The sequence below is a fragment of the Salmo trutta genome, chromosome 21 (genome assembly GCF_901001165.1).
Source record: "Salmo trutta chromosome 21, fSalTru1.1, whole genome shotgun sequence".
Taxonomy (NCBI): Eukaryota; Metazoa; Chordata; class Actinopteri; order Salmoniformes; family Salmonidae; genus Salmo; species Salmo trutta.
The window spans coordinates 44,384,522-44,397,375 of NC_042977.1; the positions used below are offsets into that span (position 1 = coordinate 44,384,522).

Consider the following 12,854-nt stretch of genomic DNA (forward strand, 5'->3'; position numbering starts at 1 on the left):
TAACACATCACTTAATCTTTCCCAAACGTTACTCTTCTGGCCCGCCCTTCTCTTTTATTTTCAACTCTCCATTTCACAGCCTTTCTCTTATTGAATTCAACTCTGACATTGTCCTTTTTGCCTCCGTGGATCAACGTTAAACTTTTGCTGCCTGTTCCCAAAAGCATTTGTTGAGTAGCGTTTAGGCTATTTGGAGCGTGTACAGTTAGGTCCGTAAGCACTAGTGCCTAAAATAATGAAATTAAAACCTACATGTAGCCTATAGATATAAATTGCACAAGAATTATACATTTACGGATTTTTTAAGATATTGTTTTCTCCTAATTCAACCCGCCCGCCACCCACCCGGCCTTCACCCACACAATATTTCATGACCAACCCTAAACCCATTCGCCCCGCAGATATAGGCCTAACCAGATATAGGCCTAACCAGATATAGGCCTAACCAGATATAGGCCTAACCAGATATAGGCCTAACCAGATATAGGCCTAACCGGATATAGGCCTAACCAGATATAGGCCTAACCAGATATAGGCCTAACCGGATATAGGCCTAACCAGATATAGGCCTAACCAGATATAGGCCTAACCAGATATAGGCCTAACCGGATATAGGCCTAACCAGATATAGGCCTAACCGCGGGGACTACGGGTTATAAGTCAACCCGCGCTTCACTAGTGTGAGCTCTATTTTCCATGTGACAAAAGAAAAGAATAGCCAGAGGTGAATTAATTTTTAATACACCCACTCTTCACCATGCTTATTGTATCTAGAACATCACCCTCAACAAAAACAACACCAATTGTAAAATGTAGGTTTGAGCGGCATATAAACAATTTTACATTACAATGTAAATTAAAATAACATTACATTCGCTCATACATGCATACATACTTACAAAGTAAAATAAAATCTATTATTACATTGATACTTAACACATAGAGACCAGGTGTTTGCAACTTATTAACTATGGCCACGAAGTGGTTTTAAAGACGTACTTAACTGCATCTAACTACACTACAAGTGCAGATCAAACATCAAAGCATTCAAATAATATTATTCAAGCATAATGTCTAATTCAAGCACAGTCACTTTTTCCATTCCATTTTCCAAGATCATGCTAAATAATAAAAAAAATATCCCTCTTCTTCAATGGATTTGTTATATCAATAGATATACACAATGTCATGTCATAATCCTCGGTATTTTGTAACAAAACGCTTTTAGTACAGATTTCCAAACATATAACACACTAAAGAATCGAAGGAATGTCATCAACAGAGGAATGTTAAAAAATAAAAACATATATCTACAACAGCTATTGCCACAACAACTGGTTAAGATTGTTGCTGCTTACAGTACTTAAAGAGACATGAGGAAAATACCTCAGAATCCATGGAACGCTTCAACCCCTGTGGAGAGAGGAAGAAAGAGATCGACTTTAAGAAATAGTGGTATGTAGTGTATCAAATCAAATGTATTCTGTTATATTTCCGAGTGGCTCCTGAGTGGCGCTGCGGTCTTAGGCACTGCATCTCAGTGCAAGAGGCATCACTACAGCCCCTGGTTTGAATCCAGGCTGTATCCCATCCGGCCGTGATTGAGAGTCCCATAGGGCGGCGCACAATTGGCCCAGTCTCGTCCGGGTTTGGCCGGAGAAGGCCGTCATTGTAAATAAGAATTTGTTCTTAACTGACTTGCTTAGTTAAATAAAAAATATATAATATATATAAAATATATAATATATAATATACAATATACACAATATATATATTCATGTTTATGCTATTACCATTACCAAAAACATATATATTTGCCATCCAGCCTCTATTTTTTGCACTTACATGGCCTTTGGGGTGGGAAAACCTATACAGGGCTGAGACCTTGTTATGTACGGCATCATGGCCAATCACAGAGAATCTCATATCTTGGCCAACCAATCACAGAGCATCTCTTACCTGGTTACCCGACAGTTCCGTGTCTGAACCTGAGTACCCGTGTATGTGACATCACACCGCACCACGTTGTTGGAATAGTCCGACTCTTGAACATGATAACTGGGATTCACTATGACCTGAACAATGAAAAGATTTGTGTGAACAACGCTGCTTAGAGGAGATGGTCAGACCTCATTCAGATTGCACTGGGCAGAACTGTTATACCATTAAGGAATAGATCATTACCAAGTTGCTGTTGTAAATACAATAATAATTGAATGACATTACCTTCAGGACGTAGTTTCCTGCAGGAACATCAGTGATGTCTATCCACTGACAGTCAATATTGGCAGCATAGGTGTCATGACAGCCTGGACTCAGCCCCTGTCAACGCAAAACAAAACACAGCCACAGCTCAATACGCAAAAAAAATAACGTGAAAAGAGTCCAAAGGTAACCCAGTAATGACACATCATCACATTTATCTGGCTATATTGTTCTATAGTGAAAGGTTGGGAGAAAAACTCTTGACCCAGAGTTTTTCCTGTGTATGGGCGGTGCAGAACTAACCTGTGTGTTGGCGGTGCAGAACTAACCTGTGTGTGGGCGGTGCAGAACTAACCTGTGTGTGGGCGGTGCAGAACTAACCTGTGTATGGGCGGTGCAGAACTAACCTGTGTATGGGCGGTGCAGAACTAACCTGTGTATGGGCGGTGCAGAACTAACCTGTGTATGGGCGGTGCAGAACTAACCTGTGTATGAACGGTGCAGAACTAACCCGTGTGTGGGCGGTGCAGAACTAACCTGTGTGTGGGCGGTGCAGAACTAACCTGTGTGTGGGCGGTGCAGAACTAACCTGTGTGTGGGCGGTGCAGAACTAACCTGTGTGTGGGCGGTGCAGAACTAACCCGTGTATGGGCGGTGCAGAACTAACCTGTGTATGGGTGGTGTAGAACTAACCTGTGTATGGGCGGTGCAGAACTAACCTGTGTGTGGGCAGTACAGGCATATCTGCGTCTAAATCCAGCATCACAACCTGTGTCCTCCAGACAGAAACTGGCTTTGTGTCCCTCAGCTACCTTCCTTCCTGTTGTCACATCTAGCAGGTCATAGTTACTGAAGGCATCCATACTGTGGTAGTGTCTGGGGGAGGACATAGAGGGGAGACCGGAGAGAGAGAGAGGGAGAGAGAGAGGGGAGGAGAGAGAGAGAGAGAGTAGATAGAGAGGAGACAGAGGAGAGAAGAGAGGAGAAAGGAGAGAGAAAGCGACATGAGAGAGGAGAGAGACAGGAGAGAGGAGACAGAGAGCGAGGGGAGAGGGACAGGAGAGAGGAGAGAAAGGGGAGAGAGACAGGAGAGAGGAGAGGAGCGATAAAGGACAGAAGAAAGAGACAGGGTACAGGAGTAAATGATGTACAATGATCTGGATTAAGTAAAAATTCAGGTTCTACAAAAAAGGAACTGGTCTAAACTATCCTCTGAAGTTTCACCATACAGTTGTTATAAGTACGTCTGGCCAGCTGCTATTGCCTGTCATGAGTGAGGGAGACCTGAGACAAATAGAGCTAGTCATTTCTACTTCCTATATGCAATGGGAATATATTTACTCACTGGTGACAGCTGTGCCATTCCCACTGGTGTCTTGGTTTAACAGGAAGGAAGTCAGTGGTGCCCTGGTTCTTGACTTTCTGGGGGAAGCGGAGCAGAACTCTGTAGTCTATGTCCCTTGCTGTGCTCGCTGACCTGGGACAGACCATACAGAGAAAGATACATTAACTGTCATATTATATCTGATAAGGTAAACGTTTACAATTGTAAAAATGAGTATGTTTTAAGTTTATTGGTAATGCAAAACAGTAGTACCTCAGTGACATCCTGTTTAAGTTGCCTATTGAGTGGCAAACTCCCAATTGAAGGCATTATTTACAGTAACCACACGTTTCAGGAATTGAAGAGACAATGGGATACTGCAGATTTTTTTTTCTCAAAGTGTTTCACGGATGAAGAGAAATAGAGAACATATACTATGAAGAAATAGCGCACAAAGCCAGTTGGGCAACTACAGTATAACGTACCTCGCCAAACAGTTCTCCTCAGCCGCACAGCGCAGAGAGTACATCTGCATCCGCTGAATGTATGCACCTGCCTGGATGGCATACGGGTCTGGGACGAGATCTGGGAGCCCTAAAGAGAGACAATGTCATCACATATGCCGTATAAGCGCTTATAACGGTTGTACTCGGAGCGTTTACACTTTTATGCGCCAATTACATACCATTCTGAAAATATCTAGTGCCGTATCCAGTGCCTGGGACGGACGCCGGGGGACGCGGCCGCCGCGTGCGTGCTACGGGCGTTCTGCCTCTGGAAGAATACGTGTTGTAGTAGACGGAATTCCGGTGGTTTTTAAACGGGTTCCGAGGATCGTCCGAGACCATGTCCTCGCCGTTACTTGCTGCCTCATTCGATGTCTCAGCAGGGTTAACGGATCCGGGTCCTGGAGGAGCACCCCTTCGGTTAGGGATGACATAACGTGCGTTGGAATTATCCGTTAGTGCGGGTTGTCTGGAGATAGATGCACCGGGCTCCGCGCGCATCTCTTGGTATTCTACGCCCGGTACAGGCACTGCCTCCCTGCCTCGGGATGGAGTGGCGGAAAGCCCCGAGCGAGCATCCCAGGTAACATCCTGAGTGACAGGGGCTCCTCTCCTCGGTACCCCGCTACCGGAGAACTCGGGGAGCAGCCCAGGAACCGAGGCGTTTACACGGTAAGTGTACTCTGGGGAGTAGCGCCGTGCGCCAGGGGACCCCGCCACTCCCGCTCGGTATGGCACCTCGGGCTGCGACCTGGCCCCTGACTGGCGAGCATTGGGTACCAGATACTGTCTACTGTCATGTCCTATATGTACAGATCCAGGATCTAGAACGTTGTTGGTTTGGTCCCGTAAATGTCCACCTACGTTCGATTCGATTGGTCCAGGTCTTCTGTGCGCCATTGTGCCTTCCCGCGTTCCAGGCTGCGTCTGACCGGTGCCATCCCTCCCTGTGCTCATGTAGACTCTGGACTGGCTTCTCGGCCGCGCCGGTGGTTGATACTCTGACCCGGTGCTCATCAAACTGTACACCTTACCGTTATTCTCCCACTGAATCCTCTGCCGCCAAGGCCCCACTCGTTCGCGTGGCGGCTGCTGCTGCCCGGTAATGAGATGAACCAGTCCTTGGAAGAGGTAGAAGAGTAAAACCGACCACTTCGCCATAACTGATCATTTAAACGTACTAAACCCTCTCTATAACTCATTAACTACAACATTAAACAATCGGCCTACGTATATGACATTTATATTGCGCAGAATAGGCTAAGATGGTTCTGTGGAGGAGTTCGAAGTTCTAAGGAGGAGCGCGCGCACTTTCCGTTCCAGTGAATATGCGGCATAGCCTTCCTGTTTTCTCTGTGTGCGGCACTACTGATAGTTGGAGAGGACAGGAAGCTTGGATTTCTCAGCCATTTATCAAAACGGGCTAGTTTACTTAAGCATGCACAGAAAACCTGAGGTTAGAGAGAAAAGACTTAACTCTTTCCTCCCTGTGGAGTTCAGTTACACAAGCCTTATAACGTAGCTTACACAAGCCTAGAGTTTACTTAGCAAACTTTACGCACTGGTGTCATCTAGGGTCATCTGAATAGCAACGCCACTTTTGTGTGTTTCTCATGATCAATTTGGGCATTATTTCAATGCAAGTAATCTATATAAAAGGCAGTACTTTATTTGACACTTATTTTTTCTTATCATTTTGGCAATTTTTTTCTAAAAAGTCATCAATGTAAGGGAATTTCATATTTTTTTCACCCAACTTTTAACCTAACTCCAATGACAGGATGAACATTTTGGTTGATTTCACGTTGAATTCACGTTAGTTGATAACTCAACCAAATCAAAACTAAACGTTAAACTGAAGTCTGTGCCCAGTGAGAAGTCAGTCAGTAGGCTATCCCAACCTGGTCTCATAGATTAGACGTAACATAGTAAACGTTGATCCGGGATATTCAAATTCGTATGATATAATACATTTGGTATGGTTATATAAAACAGATGGTTACCTAAACTGTCTGGGCTAGGGGGCAGTATTTGCACGGCCGGATAAAAAACGTACCTGATTTAAACTGGTTACTACTCTTGCCCAGAAACGAGAATATGCATGTAATTAGTAGATTTGGATAGAAAACACTCTAAAGTTTCTAAAACTGTTTGAATGGTGTCTGTGAGTATAACAGAACTCATATGGCAGGCCAAAACCTGAGAAGATTCCATACAGGAAGTGCCCTGTCTGACAATTTGTTGTCCTTCTGTTGCATCTCTATCGAAAATACAGCATCTGTGCTGTAACGTGACATTTTCTAAGGCTTCCATTGGCTCTCTAAAGCCGCCAGAAAGTGGAATGGGGTGGCTGCTGTCTCTGGGCAAAGAACAGCAGCAGAATTTGTAAGTGGTCAGCCTGGGGACAGTGAGACTGAGATGCGCGTTCACGAGACTACTCAATTTTTTTCTTTCAGCCTTTGAATGAATACAACGTTGCCCGGTTGGAATATTATCGCTATTTTACGAGAAAAATAGCATAAAAATGTATTTTAAACAGCGTTTGACATGCTTCTAAGTACGGTAATGGAATATTTTGAATTTTTTTGTCACGAAATGCACTCGTGCGTCACCCTTCGGATAGTGACCTGAACGCACGAACAAAACGGAGCTATTTGAATATAACTATGGATTATTTGGAACCAAAACAACATTTGTTGTTGAAGTAGAAGTCCTGGGAGTGCATTCTGACGAAGAACAGCAAAGGTAATCCAATTTTTCTAATAGTAATTCTGAGTTTAGTGAGCCCCAAACTTGGTGGGTGTCAAAATAGCTAGCCGTGATGGCCGAGCTATGTACTCAGAATATTGCAAAATGTGCTTTCGCCGAAAAGCTATTTTAAAATCTGACACCGCGATTGCATAAAGGAGTTCTGTATCTATAATTCTTAAAATAATTGTTATGTATTTTGTGAACGTTTATCATGAGTAATTTAGTAAATTCACCGGAAGTTTTCGGTGGGTATGCTAGTTCTGAACATCACATGCTAATGTAAAAAGCTGGTTTTTGATATAAATATGAACTTGATTGAACAAAACATGCATGTATTGTATAACATAATGTCCTAGGAGTGTCATCTGATGAAGATCATCAAAGGTTAGTGCTGCATTTAGCTGTGGTTTTGGTTTTTGTGACATATATGCTTGCTTTGAAAATGGCTGTGTGATTATTTTTGGCAGGGTACTCTCCTGACATAATCTAATGTTTTGCTTTAGCTGTAAAGCCTTTTTGAAATCGGACAATGTGATTAGATTAACGAGAGTCTTGTCTTTAAAATGGTGTAAAATAGTCATATATTTGAGAAATTGAAGTTATAGCATTTTTGAGGTATTTGTATTTCGCGCCACGCGATTCCACTGGCTGTTGACTAGGGTGGGACGCAAACGTCCCACCTAGCCCAGAGAGGTTAAGGCAAAAACAAAATTAGGGTGGTTGGTCGGGGGGGATGGTTGGGCATATAACGTGAATGTCTAGTTACCTGGTTGGTTGGGGTGGATGGGTGTGTGTATAATGCGAAAGTCTGCATTACTGTACTGTATCATACTAAATTGAGCCTTCCGGATTTACATACAGAATCATATGAAATGCTCTGAGACCAGGTTGGCTACTCTGTACCCACCATGAGATATAACAATTGCACTCAACAAGCCTACTGTCCCTATGAATAAAGAGATACAATTTGGTAAACTATATAATAAACACATGTGTTAAACCTAATCACAGAATGACAAACGTCTCAATTAATCTGTCATTGTGAATGACATTGGTAGGCAGCTACATCTCTAAATGCTGACATGACATCTCTAAAGTATACCATCTCTCAACCCTCTGTCTGTACACTTGAATTAACATCTCTATTTCAGAGCATGGCCATGGGGTGGCAGTGTACATCTGTGTTTGAGACACCTGTCAGGCTGTCAAGGTTAATATGGACGTATAATCAAATCAAATCAAATTATATTGGTCATATACACGTGTTTAGCAGATGTTATTGCCGGTGTAGCGAAATGCTTGTGTTTCTAGCTCCGACAGTGAAGTAATATCTAACAAGTAATGTCTAACAATTTCACAACATATACCCAACACACACAAATCTAAAGCAAAGGAATAGAATTAAGAATATATAAATATATGGATGAGCAATGTCAGAGCAGCATAGACTAAGATATAGTAGAATATAATAGAATACAGTATATACATATGAGATGAGTAATACATAGACTAAGATACAGTAGAATATAATAGAATACAGTATATACATATGAGATGAGTAATGCAAAATATGTAACCATTATTAAAGTGACTAGTGTTCCATTTATTAAAGTGGCCAGTGATTTCAGGTCTATGTATATAGGCAGCAGCCTCTAATGTGCTAGTGATGGCTATTTCACAGTCTGATGGCCTTGAGATAGAAGCTGTTCAGTCTCTCTGTCCCAGCTTTGATGCACCTGTACTGACCTCGCTTTCTGGATGATAGCGGGGTGAACAGGCCGTTGTTGTCCTTGATGATCTTTTTGGCCTTCCTGTGACATTGGGTACTGTAGGTGTCATGTAGGTGTCCAAATCAAATCAATCAAGTATTTCTTGTTCATTCTGCTTGTCACATAGCCTATGTATTCACAACAGTAGTACACTTGGGGTGTGTGGACACATTTTAATGGGAACAATATTTTTGATATGGTAACTCAGATATACAGTATCACTCATATGACATTTGGTTATTGGCAATTTGGCAACTTGGCGAGACCAGGAGATGGCTGTGCGAAAACCGTGTGTAAATTGTCTTTTGTAGGGTAGCCTACTGGCCAGTATAGTGTGCTTTCTGTCAAAATAACTGGCATATAACAACTATGCGAAAAAAAAACACTTATCAGTAAGAAAGCTTGTTGTTGGTTCAAACAATTGACTGGAACATATATGGGTCACAAGGAGAGAGAAGCACTGGCAAGTGTGTCTAGCGGATTGCCGGGACTTAGTAAATGTAGCCATGCTCCAAATGGGGCAAACAGTCAACGACTGTCTCTGTCTGTCTGGTGGCTATGATTAGTCAGGAACCCGATACCTGGTGGGACGTTCTAGAATAGAGCAAGGGAACGCCCCGCTCACAGAGCCAGTATAAGACCGGCGGCGCCTTGCAACGGGTTTGGCACAGATTTCCCCTCTCAAGCAGGACAGATACAAAGTATAGACAGTAAGTATATATGCTATATTGAGTCTTTACTTGTGTGTCTGAAGTGAAAAAAACTAGTGAACAAAAAAAGTATTAAACAAAAGAAAGTAAACAAATCACAACAAACTGTTGTCACAAAGGTTGAACAATAACCTATCTGTTTTAAATTAAATAGTGCTTTTCTGGGAAAATAAAATCATTTGAAATATTTTTTTGTTGGTGCTCTTCGGGTTGCTTTCATATTAAAACACCTGTTAGTTAGACGTCCCCTTGTGATGCTGGCCGAATAAAAACTAATTGTTGTACGCTTTGAATATATCTCATTCCATAAATCTAGGTATCCCAGGGCTCCTCAGAATCTTTGCTTCTTGTGCGATTAAACGAAGATGAAGGTCTATAATGGTTATACCACAAGAAACCCCCAAAAGGAATACACCTGTTTTCCTTCCCGTTACTGTGACACCAGAAGCCATATCATGCGGAGTATACATCTAATTGATAAACCCGGAGGGTATGACGGGTCACCATAACATTACTACAGATCACATCACGCGGAGACAAACTTCAAGGTGAGACAAAACAACAAAAGACTGATATATTCCTTGAGAAAGATCGTGTACTGTAGCCTACATACGTCATGTTGTCGGTCAATGCTCCATGGTCTGTTATTGCTTGTACGGTCACTCAGTGCCAAGTTCTGCCTTCGAGTGTTTTTCCATTTTGTCATGAGCTGAAGCACGCTCATATCCATGTTGTAGGGGTTTATGTAATGAAGAGCTGTCTGCAGGTGAACTTATATTCTTCAGATTCCAAAGTGAAAGAACGACCTTTGAGGAATAGACTATATGTAATAGACTAACCGTTGTCTATTCAGATAAAAATGTATACTTGTAACCCTCAGATGACTTCTCCTGAGTGAATGACCAGACGCGCATGTTTGACGTTTTTTATTCAGGCCAAAAATTATCTATTTTGATTATATATATACTGATACTACCACTGCCCCTATCTAAAATTGACATTGCAAGTGGACAGTTTTCAGCTCACACTGATGGCATTTGAAAGCCAACACTAACGTTGACAGCGACATGACAGGTTTTCAGTAAGACATGTAGGCCCATCACTTCTATATTAGGCTACATACCAAGCACTAGTGGTTCTGGAGGGGGGCCAGTGCCCCTGTGACAACAATTTTGGATCCCCTTGTGGCCCCCCTAAATGTGGAGTATGAAATAAGTTTTACTTAACTCATTTTTGCTATTGTTCTTTTTTTACATCCGTTATTAGACAGTGGCAACGATGATGATTATGAACATGGTCTTTTGCCTGCCAATGCAGTGAAGAAAACGATATGACAACAATAACATCTAGCTTGACCCCCCCCCCCCCCCCAGTTGAAATGGTCTAGAACCGCCACTGATACCAAGGTCAGTGGGACGATTTGGATTCATTTGGTCTCACGGTTTCATCTGGCAATAGGGTGTACCTTTAATTGACTCAGAACATGACCAGACCAGTGGAGGCTGCTGAGGAGACAACGGCTCATAATAATCGCTGGAATGGCATCAAACAACCTTGCCATTCCACCAATTCCGCTCCAGCCATTACCACGAGCCCGTCCTCCCAAATTAAGGTGCCAGCAACCTCGAGTGGACCAGACGTCACAAAATGATATTCCAGTTAATGAACTTTACCTCTAGTTGTAACTAATATGTTGCTTTGTCAGGGGGGGGGGCGTTTTATGATGGCGTGTCCTTGCTTTGATAACCTACATGTGGCAACTAATCCTCGTGGTTGAAGTCATGATACTCTGTTGTGACACAGATAGTGTGATAGCTATTATTATTCATATAAACACTTAGGCTTATATATCGCCTTTTATGTCTCGCATTAATTATTAACATTGATGTTTAGTTTTTTATCGTTATTAATAACTCGTTCATATATAGTTAATAATGGATCTCTTGACGTTTCCTTTCAAGCACTGTAGTCGGCCTGATTGTAGCTGTTCAGTAGCCATGCACTATGTTTCTGTAGTCGGCCTGATTGTAGCTGTTCAGTAGCCATGCACTATGTTTCTGTAGTCGGCCTGATTGTAGCTGTTCAGTAGCCATGCACTATGTTTCTGTAGTCGGCCTGATTGTAGCTGTTCAGTAGCCATGCACTATGTTTCTGTAGTCGGCCTGATTGTAGCTGTTCAGTAGCCATGCACTATGTTTCTGTAGTCGGCCTGATTGTAGCTGTTCAGTAGCCATGCACTATGTTTCTGTAGTCGGCCTGATTGTAGCTGTTCAGTAGCCATGCACTATGTTTCTTTAATCATTCCATAATACAGCACCAATAATATGATGACAAATGCCAAGATTATACTGTGTTACAGGTTGTTTTGTTGCTTTGGTGCAATTTTCACAGGTATGTGGTACATTTTCACAACTTAGTACAAAACTCAAAACAGATCATCAAATGGACAGTTGTTTGAAAACTATAAGCACATTTTCAAATGACTAATTACAACATACAAAATCACACAGTCACTTTTTCACCAAACGGGGGCAACAACAGTCCACACTTTTTGATATGTGACCTCTAGTGAACTGTAGTATTGCTAGTGCCATGCTCTAATGAACTGGGCCACGTACAGGACCACTACAATACATAAGTACAATACAACACTGTAAAATACAATACACAATGACTGAGATGTTCTGATTGCCATCCCCATGGGTGTACCGACCTCCTTCAGGGCATGGATGAGGCATGCAATGAATTCAGTTCAGACCTATGTCAGGCTGGAATTCGACACATTCCAAAAGGTTTTTCACAGGGGCGTGAACCGTTAGTATATTTGCTGTGATTTCGATGAGAACCTATGGCCAAATGCTCAAGACAGGCTTGATGCAAACTAGTGCCAGATAAACATTGTGTTGCTTTCATCGCTTTCATTTGATTACATTGTGAAAGATGTCTTCACAGTGATCACACCTTTGATAGAAATGATGGACATTTGATGTTCAGTCAATTTTAATGGGTCGCGCAAGTGTATTGCCTAATGTGAAAACAGTGTAATGTACTGTAGTTTACAGTACTGTCACATACTACATTCAAAGGGTAATTTTGAAACATGTATCTTAAATGTTTTGCTATTGGATAAACTGGTTGAGACATTGAGAAGATATCGTTATTTTGTGTTTTTATGATTAAACCAATGTACCATTTATATTTCACAGTAAACTTATATTTTGGATCAATGGTTGTGTGGTGAAAGATGTCTACAAACAAAATTAATGAACAATGAAAGGTTTTGAATGTTAGACTGGCTGCATTATTACAAATGTTACCAGTTTGGAGTTTTGTACTAAGAGTTTTGAAAATAGTACCAAAGCGATTTAAACAATAGAACAGTATTTATCATCCTTCACAAGTCTAGGAAAGTGTTTGGGCAATTTAGGAAGTAAAATGTCTATATAAAAAAAAAACTAGAGTTGTTGTCCGCGCCCCCGTGGAAATCTACTTAGCATAATACAAAAAAAAACATAAAAATCTGTCGGTTTAAGTTAGAGATATCTGTTTTTTTTGCATTGGATGTGTCTCAATCGTTCGCATCTGCCGA

General features: G+C 41.9%; 1 protein-coding gene and 1 long non-coding RNA gene across 2 annotated transcripts in view; one reads left to right on the forward strand and one right to left on the reverse strand.

Annotated features, from left to right (window-relative positions):
- Window positions 1–715: 715 nt before the first annotated feature.
- LOC115157530 (protein-lysine 6-oxidase) lies at window positions 716–6,114 on the reverse strand. The gene is made up of 7 exons (XM_029705871.1): window positions 4,215–6,114; window positions 4,015–4,123; window positions 3,551–3,682; window positions 2,925–3,081; window positions 2,227–2,322; window positions 1,960–2,075; window positions 716–1,413 (listed from the first exon to the last, which is right to left on the reverse strand). The coding sequence occupies exons 1-7, from the start codon at window positions 5,194–5,196 to the stop codon at window positions 1,407–1,409; spliced, it is 1,599 nt and encodes a 532-aa protein (XP_029561731.1). The 5' UTR covers window positions 5,197–6,114; the 3' UTR covers window positions 716–1,406.
- Window positions 6,115–9,124: 3,010 nt separating this feature from the next.
- Window positions 9,125–12,854, forward strand: part of LOC115157536 (uncharacterized) — a 42,804-nt gene continuing 39,074 nt past the window's right edge. Inside the window, exon 1 of the long non-coding RNA XR_003868475.1 lies at window positions 9,125–9,813. This is a non-coding gene — a long non-coding RNA (uncharacterized LOC115157536). The remainder of the gene's footprint in view (window positions 9,814–12,854) is intronic.

Coding starts and splice junctions, on each gene's coding strand:
- LOC115157530 (XM_029705871.1), bottom strand. CDS start 5,196: ATGGCGAAGTGGTCGGTTTTACTCTTCTACCTCTTCCAAGGACTGGTT. Junction 3,082..3,550: donor GAATGGCACAGCTGTCACCA/GTGAGTAAATAT, acceptor GTCCTCCCCCAG/ACACTACCACAGTATGGATG. Junction 2,323..2,924: donor CCTGTACTGCCCACACACAG/GTTAGTTCTGCA, acceptor TTGCGTTGACAG/GGGCTGAGTCCAGGCTGTCA.